Raw genomic sequence first — 27,774 nt, 5'->3', positions numbered from 1 at the left:
AAGTATCTCCAGACTAAACAGCAAAATCGTCTTAACGGTTTGGGCGTGAAGAGGTAACAGAAAGACAGACAGACAGATACATTTTTGCATTTATAATATTAGTATGGAACTATAGCTTAAACGATACCATTGGACGTACACAATTCTAATCGGCAGTTCTTCGTGCTTAAACGATACCATTGGACGATCTGCGTGTATCGTCCAATGGTATCGTATCATAGCACGAAGCTTCTTACCAAAGAAGCATGTGCGGCCGCGGCATTAGAAACATGTAGTGTACCTACGTAGTACTTATAAGTCACTACCACCAATATTTTTTTTTGCTTTACGTATACGGAATAAGTATACTTACTTATTATCCCTAATTATACTATAGCTTTGACTAGAGAACTGCACCTGCAATTCCTCTGATGTTGCGAGTGTCCACGCTCGACGATAGTTCGGTTGCTTTCTTTCAGATTAACCCGTTTGCTCATTTTCCCCCAAATTTTATATTTAAAAATCAGCCAAATGCGAATCGAACTCGTGCAAGATGCGTTCCGTACCGTTAAAGAGCGAAAGTTGACATGCAGACAGACATCGAAGTCTCAATAATGGGGTCACGTTTTTATCCTTTGGGTACGGAACCCTAAATCTAGGTCAGATTGATCGCAAACCACAGTTCACAGGCCGACCTGACCAGACGCGTTTCGCGTATTACCGTGCATCAAAGAATTCTAGAAGTCTTTGCCGTGCATGTGCACTAGTCCGGTCAGACCAACGTTGCCAGATTTTTTTTGTGCCAAGTCGGTACTTTGGTAAGGTAAGTGTAACTTTTTGAGTGAAAAAGCGGGATTCTCCAGTCAAATGCGGGACAAAGTAAAAAAAGGTATAAAATCGAAAGTTTTTTTTTTTCTTCATTTTATTCGCATTAAATAATGTTTACGGAACAAAAGATAGCAAAAGTAACCAAAGAAAATCCACCCCTCTACCTCCCACACTCTTATCTTCATTACGCTCCCTTCTTTCTCAGCATGCTGCGCGTACGTTCGGGCTTTCCCCGAAAAGCGGGACTGAGCCTGTCCCGCGCGGGACATTTAGGTGGGATTTCACCAAACACACATAAAACTTAGTTCCCATTGAACGCGTTCATGCTGAGACGTAAATCTCGATTTGTTTCGATTGGATTTCACAAACTTCTGTTGATCGTGATTATTAAATCTAAGTTTACGTGACGTCACGCGATTATTTTACATGTTTTCATCATTTTAAAGCCTTTTCAAGTTAATTTAACTACAAAATAGCAAGAAACAAAACATAAACTAACAAACGCATGTGTCAAAACTGTCATCTTGACATTTATTTTGTCTATGTTTTTAGTTCCGCCATGACAGGGCTTGAACGGGTTTTATAACGTTAAACTTCGGCCTTTGGGCGTTCAGAAGATAAAACTCGGATTTGCGTTGAACGCGTTCAGTTTATGCTGGTGAAATGCATTTCGATGTTATGATCGCGTTTATACGTTTTGAACCGGTTCAGAGTGCTTTGAACGCGTTCCATTTCTTTGGTGAAATCGCCCCTTAATTTTGATGAAAAAATCGGGACACCTGGCAACGCCGGGTCAGACTATCACGATCGGCCGGTGGTCCGATCGGAATCTCATTGGATCGGAATCCAATGAGGGACTTTATGGATTACCGCAATACCAAACAAGATACTTACAACAGCTGTGTTTAAGGTCGTGTGCAAAAACTTATTGCAGACCTAAACTTGCCGAATTTAGTAGATAATGTTTATGAGATATAATTTTCCTATGAAATTGTTATCAGGCATCAGCTGTGATTTTGCAGACGACTCGACTCCAGCCTGCCTAGCATACGCCAACGAGATATCTCACTCTCGAGATAAATAAAAACTACTCGTCTCATAATGTCAAAATCTCGACATTATCTCGACAAAACTTTATAAAAATGTGTTATTTCGATGATAGGTCTACGCGAGAAAAAATGTTTGTCATGCTAGGGTCAATAGAGATGAAGATACAAACCATCAAACATCGAGAAAACATGTAGAGTGAGATATCTCGTATGCTAGTCAGGCTGGGCAAGAGATAAGGATGTTATTTACCTACCATTATACTAACTACCTACCATTATAATTTATATTGAGCAAAAAATAATGTTTTTATGGGAAGTAGCTAACGGAGTTTTAATACAGCTGAACCTACATTTTTTTTCTTTTTTTTTCCCTACTCCACCACTTCCACACCCACCGCCTACGGCCTGCCAGCTGATTATCAGTAAGGGGTTGTTCAGGGAAGTAGCTTAACGGAGTTTTAATACATGACCGGCTTGTTCGCCAGCTCTCCGTCGATAAGTATAATACTACTAATTAAGTATACAATATAAGTAGGTAATATTACACTTCAACCGCTGAAGCGAATTAAACAGCAAAATACTTGAGTTGAGTTTACCGGAGGCCCAATCCTATTCTCTTCCCTACCCTCCTACCTAAAAGGCCGGCAACGCACTTGCAGCTCTTATGATGCTGCGAGTGTCCATGGGCGACGGAAGTTGCTTTCCATCAGGTGACCCGTTTGCTCGTTTGCCCCCTTATTTCATAAAATAATATAACTACTTGAAATACTGGGAAAGGACATTAGAATCTGCCATTTGGATAGTAACATCCTGGAAAAATGTACGATGCACAGTCCATGCGATTAGGCTTACCAGGCGTCCGGATAAAGTCGGACATTCAGGCTTTTTGATTGCCTGTCCGGCCAAAATTAAAGGGAAGAAATTTGTAGAGCTTTTAAATCGACAATTTTATATGAAAATCCTACTATTTTTAAACGGTTCATATCTAGTAAGATCAGAAAAATTGTACCCTCCCCTATTATCCTATTCCCTCTTAAAAGGCCGGCAACGCACCTGCAGCTCTTCTGATGCTGCGAGTGTCCATGGGCGATGGTAGTTACTTTCCATCAGGTGACACGTTTGCTCGTTTGCCCCCTTATTTCATAAAAAAAAAGACTGAGAAGTTTAATATCGACATTGTTTTGGGAGTTTGCTTAAAGGAAAGGTCATACCGTCATAATCTCTACACTGCGCAAATGCAGAGGTCGGAAAAAAACAATAACGCTATTTTTTAGCTTTTTTTTGTAAAAATCTTGCAAATCTATACTAATATTATAAATGCGAAAGTATCTCTGTCTGTCTGTCTGTCTGTCTGTCTGTCTGTCTGTCTGTCTCGCTTTCACGCCAAAACTACTGAACCGATTGCAATGAAATTTTGTACACAGTTATTCTAGAGTCTGAGAAAGGACATAGGCTACATTTTGATGTGGGAAAATATCTTATTTCCATGAAAATATCGATGAAAATTTATTCGCATTGCGCAGGCCAGCGCTCATCCCGGGGGTCCTGGGTTCGAGTCCCGCAGGCGGAACAAGTTTTCAATGTTCCTGGGTCTTGGATGTGTATTAAAATAATATTTCAAAAATCTTAAATATATTTTATGTATAATATTATTATAAAAAATCCAGAAATATATCGATGCAATTTAGTTCTAATAAGATTCAACAGATGGCGTTTTATTTTATTTTAGTTCTAATACGATTCAACAGATGGCGTTTTATTTTTTACTTAAATATATTTTATGTATCTATACTTCTATACTAATCCATACTAATATTATAAATGCGAAAGTATCTCTGTCTGTCTGTCTGTCTCACTTTCACGCCAAAAACTAATATTATAAATTGCAATGAAATTTTGTACACAGTTATTCTAGAGTCTGAGAAAGGACATAGGCTACATTTTGATGCGGGAAAATATCTTATTTCCATGAAAATATCGATGAAAATTACTTCGCATTGCGCGTGGTCAGCGCTCATCCCGGGGGTCCTGGGTTCGAGTCCCGCAGGCGGAACAAAAAGTTTTCAATGTTCCTGGGTCTTGGATGTGTATTAAAATAATATTTCAAAAATCTTAAATATATTTTATGTATAATATTATAAAAAATCCAGAAATATATCGACGCGATGCAATGAACATTTTAGTTCTAATACGATTCAACAGATGGCGCTTTTTTTTACTTCGTTGGAACATAGAACTAATCATACTTATTAGTTATTATGTTTTTGTTTATAGTTTTTAATACGTTAGAATATTATGTTTAATAATATTATCACTTGCTATAATAATAATCAATCTATCTTATCTTATAGAACTCCTACTGCATTTCTAAGGAGTTCGAGTGTGTTGTGTTGGCCTATATTCCATCCAGAAAATATATCAATGCAATCAACATTTTAATTCTAATATATGAAAACAGATGGCGCTTTATTTTTTACTTCATTATTATAACAGAACTAATCATACCTACTTTATTATATGTATATTATTGTTTTTATTCATAACTAGCTGTTGCCCGCGACTTCGTCCGCGTGGACTTTAGTTTATAGCGCGCGGTGTCAACAAAATTTGTGTCAAATTTAAAAACTTTTTAAAACTCTGGTAAGTGGTACCCCTCTTAGGGCCGCGCTACACCGGAATGGCAGCGCTGAAAGTGCTCGCCTCGCCGCTGCCATTCCGGTGTAGCGCGGCCCTTAATTAATCAAAATACCCAAAAACAGCTGTGCAGTGTGCACATAATCTGTACTAATATTATGAATGCGAAAGTATCTCTGTCTGTCTGTCTGTCTGTCAGTCTCGCTTTCACGCCAAACGCCAAAACTACCGAACCGATTGTAATGAAATTTTGTATACTGATAGTCTAAAGCCTGAGAAAGGACATAGGCTACTTTTTTACTGGAAAAAAGGGTTGTAAGGGTCGTAAATTTGTTCAAAAAATTCATAATAGATGGCGCCGTGCGTCTTCTACATCGCGCTGACGCTTGCTCAAAAGTCTTTCTATAAGAGGTGGTATCATCTTACATTTAAGTCTCGATTTTTTTCGATTGTTATATCTATTCTACGGTATTAAATAACTCAGTACTTTATCTGTGCAGGTAGTGACGTAACCTTAAGACCAAATTTCACCAACGACTGTTAAAGTTAATGCTCGAATTAGTATCACGTTAGCTGTTTTGTTTTTCATATGAATGAAAGAGAAGACAGGATATTTTAACAAGCTGTTAACACTAACAGACGTTGGTGAAATTGGGGCTAAACCTATCAATGATAAATAGTTTATGGGTAAAGTTGTGTAATTGGGGGGCTAAATAAGCTTTAAAATTTGGCATAATATATAAAGTTTAACATACAAAAATGAAGTACTTATTGTTTGCACACTGCACAGCTGTATTGATTTAAGGGGTACCAGGGTTTTTTTATAAAAGCTTTTGACACCAATTTTGTTGACATCGCGCGCTATAAACTGAAGTCCACGCGGACGAAGTCGCGGGCAACAGCTAGTCATGATATAAATTGGGTATCCAATTTCTTTTCTCAACATTATTGTGAAATATGATGTAGCTGTACCCACATAGCACGTCTTCTCTTCATTTTGATTACGCTTTTTAATATAGTTGCTATGTCTTAATGTGTTTTTAATAGCAACATTACATAATACAAAAAATTGGGTTTCTCCATGCTTATGATGGTCAGGCATGATTGCCACCATAGTAATATTGTGGAATATGCACAACTAGCTGCGCCCCGCAGTATTACCCGCGGTTTATTATGGAAAATAAATTGCAATATTTTTCCACAGTAAAAAGTAGCCTAGCTCCAGGATATCAAATAACTCCATACCAAATTGTAATATAATCGCTCCAGCCGTTTCGACGTGAAGAAATAACAAACATACAAACTCACAAACTTTCGCCTTTATAATATTAGTGTTAAATACTCGTTCATAATCACTTATGTTGTTCCATCATGATTCATGGGCCAACATCGACCGCAGACCGCAGTAAACTGAAATTCAGTCGAGCGACGATTCTTATCAATTTCCGTTATTTTGCATGCCAATATTTCGTTCCGCACTTCGCATACCCTTTTTTTTCGAAAGGGTCTAAGCTACTGGTCTGGTTAAGACCACGGTAGTTTAATCGTGGCTTTAACTAGTCTGTTGCTAGTTGGTTTGGAGATAAGCAATTGGCCCCCTCCCCTAAGGGCACACGTATAGACATTCTAGTTCGCATACCTATCTAATACTCTACTCCACTGTTATGATTGAGTAAACGCTAAATAGGTAGTAACTCAGTTATAACTATTACTTATACCTTAAGTTATAACTATTATCTGTGAGTTTTGTGTACCTTATACCTAATGTGACCATTTGTTTTTTTTTTTTTGGGCCCCCCTTTTGGGGCATTTCCAACATAAAAATACTTTCAATTACAATACACTAAAAGCGGGACTTTACGGGACGGGTCACGTTACTTATACAGTATACCCTCACTTATACCTAACTAAACATATTTTAGACTTTACTGCCAAAGTTTATGTGGCAATAGTACCTAACTAATGGAGTGGGACAAATTACTACTTAGCCAAATATTAACCGAGAGCGCGTGCTAGTTAACATTTAATTATTAAGTAATTGCTATTTATTAATCTTAATAAAAACATTGTTACGACGGGTATAATGTCATATATCATTAGTACCTTGTCATCGGTCATCACTAATCAAAAGTAACTCGCTAATTGTGATAATAATTCGCTCAGAAGTCATAACTTACGTAACATTCGTAGTTTCGGAGTTATCACTTTCAATGTCAATGGCGACCATTCATATTTCATATTCGCACGTTTGACCGCGACTATACCTGCAAAGTGCCAAGTGCCAGTAGCGCGCCGGCTGTGTTCGCGACTGTACGCGCTCCTCGCACCCATATCGATCGAAACAATGTTTTTTTAATAAAAGTGTAGTAGCAAAGAACAGTATTTTGAAGTTTTATAGTGCAAAAAAAATAGTAAAATGAGGGATACGAATAAAAGGTAAGTTGCAGTCTGCATTCTATTAGATTTTTAGGTTAGGTTAATGTAAGTATATTCGTTGTTTCCCAGACTCCCGTTTTTTGCCTAGTTTGAATTATTTATCGATGTAAACAATATTCTGGTATAGAACGTTAAAATGTTGACGTATTGTTAAAGAAAATAAATTTATACCTGAAAATATTTGCAAATTTTAGTTTTGTAGAGCTAGAAAGTTAAGTCATAACTCATAAATGTTAGTTTTTAGGGTTCCGTACCCAAAGGGTAAAAACGGGACCCTATTACTAAGACTTCGATGTCCGTCTGTCCGTCTGGCTGTCTCCAGGCTGTATCTCAAGAACGGTAATTTCTAGAGAGTTGAAATTTTCACAGATTACGTATTTCTGTTGCCGCTATAACAAAAAAATACTAAAAATAAAATAAATCAAATATTTAAGGGGGGCTCCCATACACTAAAATTTGATTTTTTTGGCATTTTTTGCTCTAAATCAATAATGGCAGCAGGTAGGCACTTTGTATTTTCGCAAATGTCTAAATTATATGTCTCTTTCAGTAATTAATAATAATAATAAAATAAAAATCTAAGGGGGGCTCCCATATAATAAACACAATTTTTGGCCTATTTTTGCTCTATAACGGTACGGAACCCTTCGTGCGCGAGTCCGACTCGCACTTGGCCGATTTTTAAAAATATTTTATCATAATTTAAAATTTATAGATTGTTTTTCAAGAAGCGTAGGTATTTGCTGCGATAATAATTAGTTAACATTACTAATCGAGTAATCCTGTATAATCATGCTGATGCAGCTGATCATGCACGATTTTACTCTAGTTTTATTAACATAAGTACAGTGGAGCTAAAATGGTCGCTTTGGCGAATCATATAATTATTATGAATCATAACATGATTCATTTTTTTTAAATCGCAAAATGCAAGTCTCCTTGCAATTCATGTCTAGTAATTCGTACTAATTTGACATTTGTCAGTTTGATAGTTTTGACTATTCATTTGCTGAATTGATTGTCAAGAGGAATTGCTAAATGTGACCATTTTAGCCCCGTAGACTATTTTAAAGTATACCTTATTTTTGTCGTCATATAGCGTACTTACTTTATTATATCATATTTTTCTCTACGAATAGTATATTAAAACTATCCTATTATAAATAAATTCAAACGACCTAATGTAGAGTCAGCTAGAAAGCGTTAAAAACTTTATAGAATACTTGATACGAGAAACGTTCGATAAGTTACAGCCGCAGAATAGATAAACGCTGCATCGATATTTTACCGTAAACTATAAGCAAAAACGAAAAAAAACTTTAGAAAACCCTAAGAGCCTAGATAGCGATACCAGCCTAAAATTACGATTCTCATTTTTTTATGAAATAAGGGGGCAAACGAGCAAACGGGTCACCTGATGGAAAGCAATTTCCGTCGCCCATGGACACTCGCAGCATCAGAAGAGCTGCAGGTGTGTTGCCGGCCTTTTAAGAGGTAATAGGGGAGGGTAGGGACGGGAAGGGAAGGGAATAGGGGAGGGTAGGGAAGGGAACAGGGTAGGGGATTGGGCTCCGGTAAACTCACTCATCGGCGAAACACAGCGCAAGCGCTGTTTCACGCCGGTTTTCTGTGAGAACGTGGTATTTCTCCGGTCGAGCCGGCCCATTCATGCAGAAGTATGGCTCTCCCACGTATTCATATTCATATCTCACTAGCACAGGGTGCTAATCGCAATGGTCATTTACAAATGTAACACCATAGATATCACTTTCATCAAGGTTATATTTAATACATTTAGTATTCTCGCCCTTTTTGTCCCAACAAAATTGATGACTCTATGTTTAATATTTATTGCGTTAAACCAAACCAAAACCGGTGTTTAAGTAACGGTGCCCTTAATGATACTTAAAAATCTAAAGTTTAAAGTTAACGTGATTTAATATTACTTTTTTTACGGGAAACTTTTTATAAGCTAAATACACTTTTAAGCCAATGTGCAATAAAAATGCGGTAGAGAGGTAGAGTTATTTGAAATTTTTGTAAGTGTAATTTAAAAATATTGGCACAAAGAAATTATTGAGAAATTTAAAGCATCTTCATGAATTCTCTACCTAGATGCCGCCCGCAACTTCGTTTATGGCTCAGAAACCATAAAATTTTCCCGGATAAAAAGTATTCTATGTCCTTTCCCGTGACTCAAAATATCTTCACACCAAATTTCAGCAAAATCAGTTCAGTAGTTTGGCCGTGAAGAGGTAACAGACGGAAATACTTTCGCATTTATAATATTATTAAGGATTAAGGATGCTTTCAAGCAAGTCTTTAGAGTTACGCTTAATCAGCTTAGGTTTGTAGAGTTCTTTACCTTCTTTATGGAGCGAATATCATTGTGGGTTTTTGTTATACTTCTTACGATAAAATTGTTTTTGCCAGATGAATGATGATTTTATAACTTTTCCTGTTCTGTCTGCAAAAAAAGTTTTTTGTTACTGGCTCGTCTTGGTAGAGAACAAAGTTCTTACTTTTTTGGTGTTTACTGTATAACCTTGTTTAGCCTTCAAAACTATTATTATTTATATTATACTTATTTTAAAATAGGTGTCCAGCAAAACAATACATTTTTTTTTACAAAAGTAAACCATAGCAACTTCACTACTTTTAACAAGAAATCGCATATATATGAGGTTATTAGGTACGTAACTATTAAACAATAATATAATGTTAACGAATCTAAAAATAATTACTGTATAACAAATCATAAAAGTTTTTACATTGTCCACTTGGGGCTTGGGGCGGACACAAATTACGTAAGTTTCTTTTGGTTCAGCCGAAGAATTTACGTAACATCGAGCATAATTTGTGTTATTTTTATTTGAATACTGTATTAATTTTTCACGTTGTTTAGAGGCCGGCAGGCGGTAACGCACCTGCTACTCTTCCGATGTTGTGAGTGCCCATGGGCGACAGTAGTTACTAGTTAATGCTTTCCATCAGGTGACTCGTTCGTCGAAAAAAACGCGAGCTTAGGTTTTAAGTGAGATCGAAGCAAATCTCACAAAAATTGCTAATAACGTCTTACGCAATTGATTCCCTTATCAATAAGCATTCAATAACACAAACAAATAATATCTATGGACACTTCGCACCATGACGTGGGAGAGCCATGCTTCGGCACGAATGGGCCGGCTCGACCGGAGAAATACCACGGGCTGACAGAAAAAACGTGAAACAGCGATTGCGCTGTGTTTCGCCGAGTGAGTGAGTCATAGATAACACAATATATGAGTGAGTTTACCGGAGGCTCAATCCCGGGCTACCCTTTTCCCTTCCCTACCCTCCCCTATTTCCTTCCCTACCCTCCCCTATTCCCTACCCTCCCCTATTCCCTTCCCTACCCTCCCCTATTACTCTATTCCCTCTTAAAAGGCCGGCGACGCACCTGCAGCTCTTCTGATGCTGCGAGTGTCCATGGGCGAAGTTGCTTTCCATCAGGTGACCTGTTTGCTTGTTTTCCCCCTTATTTGATAAGAAAAATGTTGCAGTCTGGCTCCGTTATGGTAAGTACCTGAAGGACTTGTGTTACGGGTACCAGACAACGGAAATATTATTTAATTCTTTTATATTATACATATATTTAAGATTTTTTATTATACCATACATATATTTCATACACATCCAAGACCCAGGAACATTGCAAACTTTTTGTTGCGTCGGCGGGTTTCGAACCCGCGACCCCCGGCTTGCGCTACCAACGCTCACCAACTGAGTCACAGAGGTCGTCTCTATATAAATACATAACCATTACGTCATACCAGACCATTGCTTCTACAATTTCCTTATGCAATATGACTGGCTATTTTTGCGACACATTATTTTGTGTTGTGTAATATTCAAACCAAATTCATGGATCGCGCGAAGCTAAAATGTAAGAAATCTTCACTTTCATGAGTCTCTACACTGGCGGCGAACTAGTTACGATGAGCAGAGCGAAGAGAAAAAAAAGGATTAAAAAATATATATATATCCACAGCCGAATATATAACCTCCTCGTTTTTTGGAAGTCGGTTAAAAAAGATGGGTTGCACTCCGGGAGTGCCGGCAGAAGTGAAAACTTGATTATGAACGTTGTGCATAATTTTTTTAACCCATTTTTTATGAAAATTAATTAATCGAAACCCTTACAATCGATTAAAAATTTCGACAATCGAAAAAAAACAATCGATTGCTCGATTAATCGATTTCGATGTTACAACACTACTCTCCAACCGTCATACGGTTTTTCGATCAGCACGAGAATCTGACGCGAGTTTCACATTTTTACCCATCCCACAAAAGTGCTCAACGCCGCTAAAGAAGATTTCACTTCAATAAAGTTTTCCGAGGCATTGGTTATGCGAATAGATGTTGCTTACTAACACATGATCTGTTTGCTCGTTTCCACCTATGTATAAAATAACTTGTCACCCATGTGAATTTGGTAACTTTCTAAATTCTTCATAAAAACAGTAGGTACATTGTCACGGGATAAATCTATCTATCTTCTGTGGCTATCCTTTTCTGGGACTCAAAGTTATCAGCGGTTAAAAAGGAGAGACTTAACAGATAACACCTTTTATAACAGCTTATGGAAATAAGGATAGGCTATAGACACATCAATCTTTAACCTTCTTAAGGCCGGTTACTATTTATTATTTAAATATGCATGTGTTTATGTTTAATAATATGTAAATTTCTCTGATGGATATTGTGATAGAGTTCAGTCTTGACATTGATAGTCAAGTTGATAAGTAACTTGCTGGAGTCAAGTGCAGACCTCGAGCTGAACCTTACACAAGAACGCAAGCAGTCAAGCCGCTTAACGCTTGTAAATATAATATTAAAATACAACATTGAAATATATGTTTGTTAACATGTAAAATTTACTCTGTAGAAGTAATGCTGCCATAATTTTTTCCACATCCCTTGACGTTAAAGCCTTCTTCGAAATAATAATTGAAGACGTGAGTTGAAGAATACAATAACTAACATAAAAAATTGTACGAAGATTGTTCGACGTTGTTTAATCGAAGCTTGAAAAAAAGTAGCATTCAGGCTTCTTTGAAGTTTTTGCCTTGTGAATTTTGTCTTATAATATATTTATATTATAAAATTAGGCAATTATTAACAAAGCAAAATATGGTGCTACCAATTACCTAGCAATATAAAATGTCATCCGTTTCCCCTACCCAGTACTGTAACTTAAGTATTTCCGTTTTGTACAGTGTACACACTGTTATATTATAATATTTTAAATCAATTTATTCATTTTTCACGTGTGTAAATAAGGTAGATAAGATTAGTCGTTGAAAAGCAACTTAAAACCAGTATTATCAAGTTTTTTGTATTGCGATCTATGATGTAGAGGTATTATTTACTTATATTAGATTTTTTTTAATCTGTGATGAATATTTTTATAACAGAACAAAGAAACAACATTTTGGTTATACTTTGTTTATTCTTTTACACTTGTTTTACACAAATAATTAATAAAGATTCAAAGACTTTATTAGCATCCAAGTATAGTATACAATATACAAACTCAGCACCTTGTACAGGCGGTTGCTTATAAAATAGTACTTAAAGTGACTTCTTCACGCTTCGGTCAATAAACCTATTTCGATAAGATTGTGATAAAATATCTCACTTAGTATCCCGGGAAAAACCGTGGGACAATTTTCATCCTGAGAAAACTTGCATTTACCAAGTAATAATCGAAATTCCTTGTAACCAAACTCGCTCAATACAGAGCCAAGCTTAGCACGCGCGATGTGATACCGCATTGCTTTACTAATAAAGTTATTTGAAGTCAGTCTAATATGTGGTGCAATTCTGGCTAGTACTTCTTCTTCTTCCAGTGCCCCTCCAATTACTGAAGTTTGGCACTTGGCAGTCATGCTCCGAAACTTTTCCTTGTCCAAAGCGAGTCTGAAAAGTTCTTCAATAGACTCTATCCCTGTCCATTCTCGGATATTCCTCAGCCAAGATGTGTACTTAAAAAATCTAAATAATACTTATCTTAATAATGTACTTAAAAATCTAAATAGTTATTGTAAGTACTAAGTACCCTTTACCCTTTACCCTGTCGAGTCTACAATGATGCTTACCACTGATTGAGAACTATATCCCTGCACAAGAATAGCGTAAGAAACTATTCTATGTAAGTCTCTCAAGCCCACCGCAGGTACATACAAAATTATTGTCCGTTCTTTAACGACTTAATATTATTATGTAACATCCACGGTTTTAACATAAAACCTGTTTACCGAGTAGCGAAATAATGACAATGTAGTTATCTCAGCACGTGCAGTGCTACTAAAATCTGGACCACGAGACAAAGGTGACTCAGCTCCTTCTTATCTAGGCTTACTACATAGTCGATATTTCAAAAGTTCACAGTACAACTTGTGACGTCAACACTCAACAAGAGTACAAAAAATAATTATTTTAAACAAAAAAATTTCCGACTTCAAAGTGATAAAAAGATTGAGTAAAGATATAGTTGAGGCTTAGGCCAATCACTAGATGTTTCCATATAAATTTCAAGAGTCCCCTCAATTCCTCATGGATTGCATCATCAGATCACCTAATTTATACTTTATTGCTATTAAATCAGAATCAACATACACAACGCTAATTTAATTCTCCAAATATTTACCTACTTTACATATAAGGATACTTTTCTACATGGCCGAAACTCAAAGTAGTAGTGAAAATCTAATAATACTTACCATCTTCTTAATTTCATCCAAGTACCATTATTATGTGACTGAATTATGAATTAAATTATAGCTGCCCTTAATGCTGCTGCACTTTTGCCAATTTTCATATTATATATCAATTAAAATAGACCGTATAGGCCGCGGCCTAGGGGCGGCTGCAGGCTAGGGTTGTTGAGGAAGTGATTTTGAGGAAGAGGAGGAAGAGGAATTGTCACGCGCAAATTTAGAGGATGCGGATGAGGAATAGGATGATAGGAAATTATAAATACTAGTGGACCCAACCCAACAGCCTTTGTCCTGTCTGTACATAACTAGGTACGTACATTACACAAAAAAATAATTAAAAGGGTATTTTCCAGTGGACCAAACTATGAATCTAAGAAACCATTCTCAAAACACACACAATAAAGAATCATCCAAATCGGTCCAGCAGTTAAGGAGGAGTCTGGAGTTCAGTAACATACACAACACACGCACACAAAAAAAGATGAATGAATGATACAATTATCGCGTTCTGGCGTGTGCGTTGCCATGATTGGATACGCGACGCACATGCACAGTGAAATTCCTCTTAAATTTTGAGGAAGCGATAGCGGAAGAGGATTTTTTATTTATTATTTATTAGGATGCGGTAACGATTGAGGAACCCAAAATATTGCGGAACTTCCGCATTATGAGGAAGCGGAAGAGGAATCCTCAGCAACCCTACTGCAGGCGGCAGCGTCCATAGACTCCATAGGGGCCGACCATTTCATACATGGGTCGGCGGAAATAAAGTGGCCTACATCGTAAAAAGTTTAAATTTGTCACTGACTATATTGCCCTGGTATAATTTTGAGTGAAATATCTTTTGCATCCATGCACGTGCAAAAACATCCCTGTAGCTCTATACTGTAATTTACTATATCGGCTGTAAATAACTTTTAAAATTTATATGCTTCTCATAAGAATTCTGTCGTGGGTGTTTACATTTTCCATCGTGTCGGTGTTGTTCATTAACAAAGTGACAGAGTCGTTTACATGTATATTGCGTTTGCGGGAATTGCATCGCTCGTGCACGTCGATTGATTAATTGAGATTGATATAATGTCAACATGCATTGAAGATATTGATAATTACTAAATTACTGATAATAAATCAAGTGTCTCTAAAGGTGGCTTTCCGATCTTTGTCAGATCAAATAAAGTGGCATTTCGTTTGACTTTTTGTCGGTCGCGGTGACTTGCGTCAAAGATCGAAAAGCCAGCTTAAATGTTCATTCTTAACTTCCAAAGTTTTAGAAATAATATAGTCACAAAGCCAACATGCGCTAGTCTGATTTAAGGTTAATTATTGTAGATTCTCTCTCTCTCTTGTTCGTCGCATTTATGTAAGAGAAACAAGTAGTAAAGGATTTGCTGCAAACGGGCTTCAGCAAACGTAATTTAACTCTTGTATATTTGCATTGTTAAAGTTACAATGCAAATACAAGTAGCGTAGCTAAAGATTGAGTGTAGTAGTCAGATTCTAGATAATGCTATAACAAACACTTGATAGATAAGGTACATTGTTATAAATGAGTCACAACGAGGAATCTCCTTTCTAAGATCTAAACAATCTGTATTGTAATTTGTAAGATAATGTTTCACCTTGACATATTCAAATACGACTTTCCTAAACATGAAACAAGTGAGGTCAAAGTTCAGATTTTAATTGTTTATTTGTTTAGTTCCAATAGTGCGTTAAACATTATTAGTTATTACATCATGCTAAGTTCGGTTAAGACGAGTTTGATATTAAAATAAATTCATTCATTGCTAATATGCACCCTAAAGTCCCTTTAAGGTCCCCCTTAATACTAATTTACTAGTTTCTACTATTTCTTCTTACTTACTCGTACTATCAATCTTCAATCTATATAATATATAAAACTCAAAGGTGACTGACTGATTGACATAGTGATCTATCAACGCACAGCCCAAACCACTGGACGGATCGGGCTGAAATTTGGCATACAGGTAGATGTTATGACGTAGGTATCCGCTAAGAAAGGATTTTGATAAATTCCAACCCCAAGGGGTTCAAATAGGGGATGAAAGTTTGTATATAATAATACTTTTTAACGCGAGCGAAGCCGCGGGCAAAAGTCGTTTTTTATATAAATGATGAGATTTGTAGCATAGTAAAAAGAGGGGAAGTAAGTTATCTTCATAAAAAGGCACGGCGTGCGGCTTGTATGTGTGCGCCATAGTATCAAATATCAATACGTCGCCACGTACGGCACACAACAAAACTCGGCCAGTTTTAGAGGCTGGTAAGTGGTACCGCCGAGATTTTGTTGTGTGCCGTACGTGGCGACGCATCGATACTATGGCGCACTCATACAAGCCGCGCGCTGTGGCTTTGTATCAAGTTAACTTACTTCCCCTCCTTTTACTATGACTGTGTGGTAAAAAGAGACGCGTGATACATAACAGCAGCACTCTTTTTTGACGTCTAGTCGGCACGTGCTGCACGTTGATATTTTATTCTCATAGAATTCATGTTCAATCATGCTTGTGTTAGTGTATACGTACACATATTTTTCACACAGATGAAAACCAATTTTGGTTTCGTTTGACAGCTCGAGATTGTTGCTCTATTCCGCTAGGTACATTAACTTTATGGTGTGTGCACACGTATTTTTTTGTCCAGAGAGATTCAGGTAATGTAGTAACTATTTAGTATTTAGACTATTTAGTAATCTGCGATTCAGGGCCGTATAGCCAAGCCTTAACATTATCACTTAGACAAATTAAGGTTTGATAAGAACATTGATTTATTCACAAATGACGGGTTAGAGGCCACCGTCGTATTGTTTTCTTATCTTATTTACTCTTATTTACTTTGCCCTGGGCTCTCAGTCTCATTCAAGTTGAGACAGGACGTGGGTGTAAGTTTAAGATGGTTGTCTTCATATGTGGATATAAACTGTTTTGGAGAAGGAGACTACGAATAATTAAAATCCAGAGGTGAGTAAAAAAATATAAATTGCATTGTATCGTACAGATTAAGATATTATTGTGTTGCGATGTTGGCTACTGTGCAAAAACTGGAATGGCGTTGTTTTAGACTTTTATACTTTTAAGTTTAAACTTTAACTCTTATTTTACACTTAAAGCCAATTTTAAACACCTTATCATACACAAATCACTAGCGTACATATATTTATTAAATATCCCTTAGGTTTTTTATTTTACAATATACAATGCTTTAATCCTCCTTTCTTCTTCCTTCTCCTTGATCCTTTAATGTCATGACTCATGACATTAAAGGAGGATGTATGGCATATTTTATCGACAATTTCTCTCTCTCTCATTTTTTTTTCCATTTTAGTTTTTCTCGGGCTTTCACACTAAACTGACCAGTGACTAGTACTTCTCGTGTAAATATCCTATGAAGATAAAAAAAGGTCTCAGTTGATAGCTAAACTTGTGGACTACGCTTACAAAGTAAAGGCAATACATTATGAATTTCGTTTTTTTTTTTCAAAGGTTAGAGAAAAGAAAATTTGATAGCCAATTTGTCATTAAAATATGCCATACATCATAGCATTGATGATTAAAGGCTCGGACACCGGTGTTTGGACACATAACACATTGTATAAATCTGCAATGAATTCGATGCGCTACGGTAAAAAAGTTATTAAAATCGGTCTATTAATTGCGGAAGAAACCTACAATCATTTCATCTTTATAATATCTAATAAGAATGCGTGATAGAGGCAGGTAAATGCTCAGTTCTTCTGTGTAGTTTGTTGTACTTGTTAAACTAGAATACCTTTTAGTTTTTAATTTACCTTCTGCATTTATGCTTGCGATTAGTACATATTACAGACCATAATATTTTTTTTACTGTATACAAATTCATTTTATTAGTAAGTCAGACATGTTTTTGTTTATACGGCAGTTTGACGACCTTTTTATCAGCGTCTTTAATTGGTATTTTATACCTAATTATTTTGGTACTGAATACAGTATGTTGTTTAATGTTGTTATTAAATTTTTTTTTCGACAATCAAGAGCTGTGAGAACAAAGAGGGCGTTTAACTTTTGTCATTAATAATTAATGCAAAATAATTATAAGCTACAATTTAGCTCTTTAAAACGCGACGTAGAAACCCGAGGACTGTAAATTGACAAATTATTACAATTATAATTTTTGTTATTCCCAAATATGTTTTTAGTGTGTAAGTAATATTAGTAGTTACTTAATTAAAAGAATAAGCATCTTAATCAACATTGATAATTTTTTTATATTAAGTAATTACAGCGAGCAATGTTCCAACCTCGTGTCTCGGGCAATATTAGAGAGCATATTCATACTACGTGACCTATTTTTTAAGATTTTTTGATTATGGGTATGTTCCTTTATAAATATACAAAGCGTGAATTAATATGTTTAGGCTACGATAGTCGTAAATTATACACACGTGAGCAGCACGTGATCTTATATGTTTATCATAATGTGCCGCACACTGGTAGTGAATTCCGGATTTTCGTGAACTCTGTACAAACTTGATTGTCACCACTCTCGACTCATTAATTATTATAATATATTTATGTACGTTCTAATCATTATTTAAATGATGTTGGGTGGCAATAGTGTACGTTCTTATATTTTAATGCTCAATGAAACATAAGTGTTGTCCTTCCTATTTTATCGATACTAAATAGAAAGTGATAACATGATGTAAACTAAAAATGAAGTGATTGTCCGAAACTGTACGGAGTAATAACCGAAATCTTTATTAAATTAAAGTTAAATAATAATCATAAAACTCTCGGAGTGGGGTTGTGACAATCGTGAAATATGTTGTACTTAAGAGGAGTCCACACCGCCCTTTTTTCCATACAAACGTTGTCCCCTGTTTCCTCCCTGGATAATGCTAGTAGAGTTATAATTTTTTTCCTGAATATCTACGGCCACTAATACGATGTCCCTATGTTTTCTTTTTTTTCATAATTTAATTATTAAATAAGATATGAACGTCCTAAAACCCAAAAAAATGGCCAGGTTTTCCGCTGTGTTCAAACGTCCAGAAAACAGATTTGGCTAGATTATACAAAAAAAGCAAAACATAGGAACACAGCTCAAGCCTTTTTTAAATCTTTAATGAAAAAAGTACTTAAATCGGTTAAGTTTTGGAGGAGGAATCAGGGGACAACGAATCGTTGATTTTCTGGATTTTCTGCAGTTGTCTCTATCGCGTTCTGCGGTATAGGCTTGAGGTAAGGGAGACAGCTATAGATATTACACGTGCTTTTTTTTCATTTCTCTAGCCCCTGGTGTATCCTCTTAACTCTTTAAAGCATTGCGTAAGTAAAACATAATTATTAACCGAAACAAAATACATTTGAGGCCTACGGGCTACGACGCACTACGGCGTAGCTTTCTCGTAGCATCAGCCAGGGGTTACGGGTACGGGTAGGGTTGCCAACTATACTGTTTTGAACAGTATTAAACTGTTATTCACTAAATTATACTTTTTACTGTTGAACAAAAATAAAGTATACAAAATACTGTTTTTAGCATCAAAGTGAGAACACTTTATTATGCCATATTAAACTTAGACGCTTAGACATTTTATTTTTATTTTTAGTGAGTTTGGCGAGAAGCTCTAATAATGTACGTATTTAAACGAATAAATAAATAATATACTGTTCATTTTTCTAAAATACTGTTTAAAATATTTCAGTGATCTGAATATACTCTATTTCTTGTGAAAAAAGTGGGCAACCCTAGGTACGGGACGTTGTCAGGGTAGAGTGAGAAGTTGATCAATACTAATTATTCCTTCAAGCCCCATAGAGCACCGGTGATGGCGACAACAATAGAATAAAAATCAAAAATATTTATTTCCAAATAGGTTAACAAAGTTAACACTTTAAGAACGTCGTGTCTACATGAGGCCTACCACCGGTTCGGGAACTACCCGTACTAACCGAATACAATAGCATTTCCAAGAATCCGCGATTGAAGGATTAATATATTATGTTGTCCGTCTGTTTGATATGTAGAAACTTTAATTCCCGAGAGAGACGATAAAGTTAAACCTGTCGTCGAGGGCAAAGCCCATGTTACAGAATTTTGCCAGTCTTACTAATTGCTCACTGTAAACTTATCGCCTATAAACTCAATTAAATAAAAATAAGAAAGATATTTATACTAATATTATAAAGCGGAAGAGTTTGTTTGTTTGTTTGTTTGTTTGAACGCGCTAATCTCAGGAAATACTGGTCCAATTTGAAAAATTCTTTCAGTGTTAGATGGCCCATTTACCGAGGAAGGCTATATTTTATCACGCTAAGACTAATAAGGGTGGAGAAATAGAGGAAAATGTGGAAAAAACGGGGGAAATTATTTGAAAGGGCTTATCTCACGAACTACTGGAGCAATTTTTCTATTATTTGGCACAGATAAGAAGTAGACCACGTGAAGGATCATAGACTATTTTTTTTTGGACTAATTTGTCTGTGAAATATCTATTTACGAGGGTGCAGCCCCGCGGAACGTCTAGTAATATTATACTAGCTATTTGACCGAGCTTAGCTCGATATTCGATGAAAATGACATTTTCTAAAAATGATTTCTATCTAAATCGATTTATCGCCCCGAAACCCCCTATATACTAAATTTCTATAATTTAAATTTATACTTAAAATATATATATATATATATATATATATATATACAAGAATTGCTCGTTTAAAGATATAAGATATAGTGCGTCAAGAAAGGGAAGAAATTAAAAAGTGGCAACATCGTAGTGTCATCCCTTTTTTCTTAGATTGATTTGAAAGTGATGACACTACGATGTTGCCACTTTTTAATTTTTTTAGTTTCTTGACAGACTAGTTATAAGGGAATATTAATGTTAATTATTATTGTCACTAAAATGTTCTTAAAATAGTTTCAATCTATTATTATCGGTCTGGCACTACATCTGGCAGCAATGTCACTTTCACTAGCAAAAGTGCGAAACCGCTGTAAATTCGGTACAACCTGGCAAGTGGTCAACTATTCCCACGTGAAAGTTTGAGGTTATTTACATACAGATCACAGATGTATCAATGGATGAACAATTATAGCTACCAGTGTTTATACCATAGACTTAATATATACTGACTTAATATATACTGTCGTATAGACCACCTGACAACCCGAAAATGCGTGACCATTTTCGATCTGTCAATGTGTGCGTGTGCTAGTGATGTATATTTTACTATCGATAGTATAGTATTTTGCTATCGATAGTATAGTCCGTTCGAGTTATTTTACCTGAGTTTCTATAAGAATTAAATAATATGCAACTTTGACAGATTTGTATTTCAAATTAGGTACTTATCATAAATTTTAATTGGCAAAAAAGTGACGATTGAAAAGTAGATACACATTTTCTTTTGGAATGATTTTTCAATCGTCGGATATGTTATGACATGAGGTTCTTATAGGGGTAAATAATATACACATAAAACATTATAAAGTTACTTATTTATTACTCAGGTAAAATCTATCTGGTAAATCAGCCCTTACATTGAAAGTAAACAACACACATAGTATATTATATTTTATTCTTAAATTAAATACATATCATAAAATATCATAATAATTTTTTTTACAATTATTTTTAACCGACTTCCAAACAGGAGGAGTCTAGACGTTCGGCTGTGGATATATTTTTTATGTATGTTCAACGATTACTCCGCCGTTTATGAACCGATTTCCAAAATTTTTCTTTTGTTGTACATTGTACTCGTATTGTTCCGAGTAGGTATCATGTTCACAAAAGTGGTGGTCTGGTGATGGAAACCATGAGAAATCGAGGTGACTCCTTGATATTCAAATGGGAACATACGGTCCCAGAAAACGTTCAAATCTTTCGATTAATAAATTTAAAAAAGTAGTCAAAGAACATTTTGTGCCAAAGCATATTATAAGGCCAATGATTTCATAAACGATGGCACATCTTGGGAGTAGAATGCTGAATGACTGCTTGCAAGGCTACTTCTACATGACTTATAATTATTATGTATCTATCTATGTTTACATTGTATAATTTTTAGTTACAGCATTGTAAATTTTATTTTAAAAGATTATTTTTTCTCTCACTTTTTTTGGTAAAAAGTGGGCCACGTTCGAGTTTCTTACGCCGGTTCTTCTCGTCGGCTTAGTTCCCGAACCGGTGGTAGGCACCATGTATTCTGAAAATATATTTTATTTTAGATTTGTTCAGAAATAAAGCAATTTTGATTTTGATTTTTTTAAAACACCAACTGTAAGTATAGAAAACCTTAAGGACAGCTAAAAAGAGTAAAATTATTATTTTTAAACAAAAAATTAAAACCGACTTCCAAAGTAATGACAATAGTAATATTATACTTAAATGAACTAAAAGTATTAAATAATTCTTATTTTGTACTCAGTATGAATTCTGTTCTCAATCTTCATTATTTTGCAATCGGTACCAGCTAACCTAATCGCCAGTTCTCTGACAGAATAAGTATAACTGCAACTTATATACTTAGGACTGATACCGACTTCAAAATTATGAAGATTGAGTACAGAATAAGGATTATTTAATACTTTTTAGTTCATTTAAGTATAATCTTAAATGAACTAAAAAGCAATAATTGCTTATTTTTAATAATTGCTTCAGTAACAAGTACAACAGTATGTCAAACTTACTGGTACAAATAAAGTTGGGATAGCTCCTTTAACCAAAATAGTATTTGTTCTACTTTTTCTTTAAAAATTTTCAATGAAATGTTTGCTACATATTGTTGAATTTTTCTTGGGATTCCAACCAACACGCCCAATTAATTTCAGCCATTTTCCTATTATTAGAGGATCTTGAGGGAATCTGTAAAACAAATGATTACGATATATAAATATAAACCTTCCTCTAGTTTTAGAGTCACTCTATATTATAGTAGTTATATTGTATGAGCTATATTATACTATACTATATTATATTAGTTAAAATTAAATAAGATAATATTTTGTCCTTTTTAGTCCGGCCGCACGTTATCCGAATTTCTGATCACAAAAATTCGGACGCTCCGCCCCGCTCATACATTTTGACACGTCAGAAATTCTTTTAGTATGATGGGTCTACAACAAAATATATGAACAGAGTGCGTTCCGCCGGGCGTCCGAATTTTTCTGATCAGAAATTTCGGATAATGTGCGGCTGGGCTTAAGTTGATAAATATAAAGGTAAATGATTTTTATAAATTTTAGTTTTATGTTATTGTAAAATATCGATAAGCATATCGATAAATTTGATTCAAGCACTAGCGTATATGTAAAAAAATTTGATGAAAAATTTTTCTTCAAATTCTTTTGTAATATAAGAACAATAGTACCTTTAGTTACGCAAAATATGAAAGTAAAAGGGAGGATTCACAATATTTTATTTGAAATAGAGAACTAAAGACAGAATATTTTTGTAAGCACTCTTCTTACTACACAAGTCAGTATTGTGCTGAGTATTTAGTTAATTTTTAGTTTATAATATGTAAAAATGTATGTATGTATTTATTTATTTATGTTTTTGTATTTGTGTGTTTTATTTATTTATTTATTTATTTATTTATTAAAAACTTATTAATGGCTCGTAGTTAATATTATTAGTTTTAATTGATTTTATTGCATAGCTGTAAGTTTTTCTGGAGAAATAAAATAAAATAAATAAAATAGCAAAAATAAACACATCGTAGCAATTAGGACATGAAGATTAATTACCTGTAAAATCTATATATTTTTTTTTATGAAATAAGGGGGCAAACGAGCAAACGGGTCACCTGATGGAAAGCAACTTCCGTCGCCCATGGACACTCGCAGCATCAGTAGAGCTACAAGTGCGTTGCCGGCCTTTTAAGAGGGGATAGGGTAATAGGGGAGGGTAGGAAAGGGAATAGGGGATAGTAGGGAAGGGAATAGGGTAGGGGATTGGGCCTCCGGTAAACTCACTCACTCGGCGAAACACAGCGCAAGCGCTGTTTTACGCCGGTTTTCTGTGAGAACGTGGTATTTCTCCGGTCGAGCCGGCCCATTCGTGCCGAAGCATGGCTCTCCCACGTATTTTTCAGGATTATTCTTATGATTTACACTGCAAACACTTACAGCACAAATCACCATTTTTAAATATAATAATATTTATTAATAACTAACTAACTAAAATAACAAACAAATTTAACAATATATTGGAAATACCGAAAGGGCATAAAAACGACTGACGACTTTTGACGACCTGTCAAATAAAAGTGGTTACAATTTTCATTAGGCTGCCTATCTCTTTTCATCTTTTTATAATTCCATAAAGGATTTTCTTCTCTCTCGCACTCTTTGTTGGTCTTTAGCATTATAGGTTTATGGTTTATACATAGTACCATCTCAACACGGGTACAATAAGTTACATTACATTATATTATATACTTACAACAAGTATCAACAGTATAGCCGCAATATAATCCTACATCGCGCTATCGAAGTTTTGTGTGTACGTACTACGTTACTACAATAATAATATAATATAATATTATCTCAGCTAACTAATATAGCATATTATACTCATTATTTCCAAAGTATTCTAGAATAATATTATTGTTATTCCCGTCTTTTGCTAAAGTCTGCAGAGGTTAAATATTTTGTAACATCAATATATTATTAATATAATACATGAGAAGAGAAGTATGTAGGTACCTATGTGTTAAATTGTGGATCTTTTTATAAGAGGGTATATCTAGTAGAAGATGCCATAGGCCTCGAAGGTCTACCATTAATCAAAGTAAATATTATATCGAGTGTCTAACGACCTTCCTCAATATTGTTGAGATTTAATAGCTACTAATTGAGTAGGCAGGTAGCAATTATCATGCGCTGGTATGCATCTAAATTCCTGTGCTACATATTTGCCAGCAGTCGCCATTTGTAACTGAAAGGGTTTATTTGTAACTGGAGGCCTACTACGAAACCGTTTTGAAACTCAAAAAATCGAATGAGAATGCTGCGTCCTGCTCTAACAAACGTGAAATGACGTTGTTAGAGTAGGACACGGCATTCTGATTCGATCGTTTGAGTCTCGAAACGGTTTCGTGGTACGGCCCCTGTTACATAAAGTCTATGTAATTATCAACTTGCCAAGTATATTGAGTTCGGGTAAAACCATGTGCTTAAATATTTATTATCTTGGCATACCATTAAATGGTGATGTAACTTTTTGATAACTTCAATGAATAATTTAGTTCCAAATTCACCAACGGCTGTCAGGGACCTATCAGACAGAGAGCGGTCACGCGGTCAAACGTACAAGCGGTCATGTTTTGCGTTCTTTTATTATGTGTTGTATTACGTTACTCACACAGGGGCGTTCTGACCGCGTCTAAATTCCTCCTGTATGACTGACCGCTCGAACGCAAAATGCGAACGCGGAACACTCTGAACGCGTGACCGCTCTCTGTCTGATAGGTCCCTCAAAGTTATTGTTGAAATTAAATATAGAAGTATATCTCTCTCGCTATTCCTAATGTATTATAGGTAAGATATAATATTTAGACGAGACAGGGATTTTATGGCATACAACATGGCAATTGCTAGTAAACTCTTTAGTCTCGACCCTACCCCAACCTTCTCCTGGTTTTGAATGTCAGTTAAAACCTTCGATTTTTAAACAGCGATGGCGCTCACGAGTCGATGCTGGGGGACGCGCGGATCCCTCAGATCACGAAGAACAACCTCAAGGACGAGGAGTACGAGGCCCTGCAGAGCTTCCTCCGCAGCATCAGCTCCACCGCCACCCTGCCGCCCTACGTCAAGGGCGAGACCTACTCGTCCGTCCGCGGTGTACTCAACCAGGTAAGGTTTTTAACTAGTTTGTTTTTAAGACTTTTTGGGTCTGGTTTAGAAATTGAATTAAATTATGGTGGCGCTAGTATTAGGTGTGTAGTCCCCTTAAAATTTTTAAAAAATCGTTTATTTGTATATATTTTAGACTTCTGTTAATTGATACTCATTGTTTTATAACTGCTTTTGGCGACATTCGAAGGAATAAGGATAAAGGCGGGCACGTGATTAAGAAGCCAAAAAGTATTAAAATTATATTACGAAAAATTTCTAGTGAACTGAAATACATAATTAATTCTGTCTACAGTTGACTACGCTACTTAAATATGCTTAAATACATTTAATATCACATGTTCTTGTTCGGTAGTAAGAATCCAAATAAAGTTAACCTTGAAATAAACAATTCGATGCGACAACAATGTATATTCAACAACTACCATAGAATTAACCTTTATGTTAAGTACTCACATACGGTTTTGCTCGATCGAGCAATAACGTCGAGCAAAATCCGCGGCTCGGGATTTCGTCCTCACATATTTTAGCATTGCTCGATAGTTTTATTCTAAATCGATACGGCTCGATGCGAGCCTTCGAGCTGTGAGTTTTGCGGTCCACACAGTAATTATTACTCGATTTGGAATAAAACTATCGAGCAAAACCGCGTGTGAGTACTTAGCATTAGTAAATAAAATATTGATATCGTTGACAACTATGTTATAACCTAGATGTTGCCCGCGAATTCGTTTTACTGAAATTCTTCTATTACGCTGAAGCATAATATTAAGTTTTTTTCCAGACAAAAACTAGCCCATATCCTTTCCCGGTTCTTTGAGTACCTCCATTCTACCTTTCATCAGCGATTAAAACGTGAAGAGGTAACAGACAAATACTCACTTTAAGATTTATATTTCATCTTTTTGACCCCGTGCGAGTTTCTAAATGCCGGTTCTTTTCGCCGGGTTAGTTCCGGAACCGTTGGTAGGCAATAGTAGTAACGATAAGGCTTAGACCAAACCTACGCGACCACGCGACTGCGAAGCGGGAGCGTCAATACAAAACATACATTTGACAAGTTGTCAAATGTGTGTTTTGTATTGACGCTCCCGCTTCGCAGTCGCGTGGTTGTCAAATGTTTGTTTTGTATTGACGCTCCCGCTTCGCAGTCGCGTGGTCGCGTAGGTTTGAAGTTTGAACAAAGCATAATATTATTATATATATGTTCAGAAAACATTTTGTAAAAATTTATTCTGAACAAAAACGTTTGCTAGACCATCTATAGTCTATTGTTCGATTGTTGGAATCAAAATAACATTAACCTTGAAATAAACAATTAGATACAATTACTATACATACTTTATACGAACTCACCTTTAATCTCACATAATCTGATTCCAGTGAAACATTCGGTTTGTTGAAGTATTGTGACGTCACAATGACGTCACAATTTTGTGTACAGAAGCTACTCGAACTGCTAAGTGCTAGTATCCTTACTTCCTCCCCACTCAAAACGACTGAAAATGTAGTATTAGTACATTCTACATGCCATATCTACCTAAAGTTATAATAATAATAAAAATCGATACTAATATTGTAAATGCGAAAGTGTGTGTCGGTTACTCTTCACGCCTAAACTGCTGGACCGATTTTATTGGGTATGGATACTTTGATTCTCGGGTAAGGATACATATCATGTCATCGTAAATTGAGCATTAAATTAAACATAAAACTTTACGGTACCAGAAAAGGACTTTTAACATTAAATTGGTGTTATAAAATGGATAATTTATTGTATTTTGGTGAACTGAATTTCACTTGTTGTATAACTTTTGTAATTGTCGCAATATCTGTATAGTAATATGTAAATGATATTCGGTTTTCCCAGTAAACAAAGTATATCCGTACTGATATTATAAATTGCAAAAGTATGTAGGTATGCCTGTATCTGTAACCTATTCACGTTTAAACCGCTGAACTAGCTTTGATGAAATTTGTACATACGTATTATTTTATTATGTGATTTTCCGTTACTTTGAGTACCGGAAAATCACATCTTTCCGGAAAAGGCGTGATAAACAAATTTTGGGACAAGGAACTTGCGGGAACATCTAGTTAACTGATAAGCGGTTTGCCATGACCATTTAATATAGTAGTTTCTTTAAAATTAAAGAAAATAAAATTAAGATAAAGGTAAACTTGTATAATTTATTATGCTGAGGGCCTGTTTC

At 35.5% G+C, this 27,774-nt stretch overlaps 1 protein-coding gene across 2 annotated transcripts in view; it reads left to right on the top strand.

Moving 5' to 3' along the window:
- The first annotated feature begins 6,759 nt into the window (after positions 1-6,759).
- Positions 6,760-27,774, top strand: part of LOC121733239 (facilitated trehalose transporter Tret1-like) — a 35,637-nt gene continuing 14,622 nt past the window's right edge. Inside the window, exons 1-2 of one of the 2 annotated variants that reach the window (XM_042123439.1) lie at positions 6,760-6,926; positions 25,381-25,561. In XM_042123439.1, coding sequence (XP_041979373.1) covers positions 6,907-6,926; positions 25,381-25,561 — 201 coding nt within the window. In that variant the 5' untranslated portion in view covers positions 6,760-6,906. Of the gene's footprint in view, positions 6,927-16,606; positions 16,675-25,380; positions 25,562-27,774 lie in introns of those variants that run through there. The other variant, XM_042123438.1, reaches the window with a different exon arrangement.

Source organism: Aricia agestis, chromosome 13, assembly GCF_905147365.1.
Source record: "Aricia agestis chromosome 13, ilAriAges1.1, whole genome shotgun sequence".
In the NCBI taxonomy this organism is placed as follows: Eukaryota; Metazoa; Arthropoda; class Insecta; order Lepidoptera; family Lycaenidae; genus Aricia; species Aricia agestis.
This window is presented reverse-complemented; position numbering and strand designations above follow the sequence as displayed.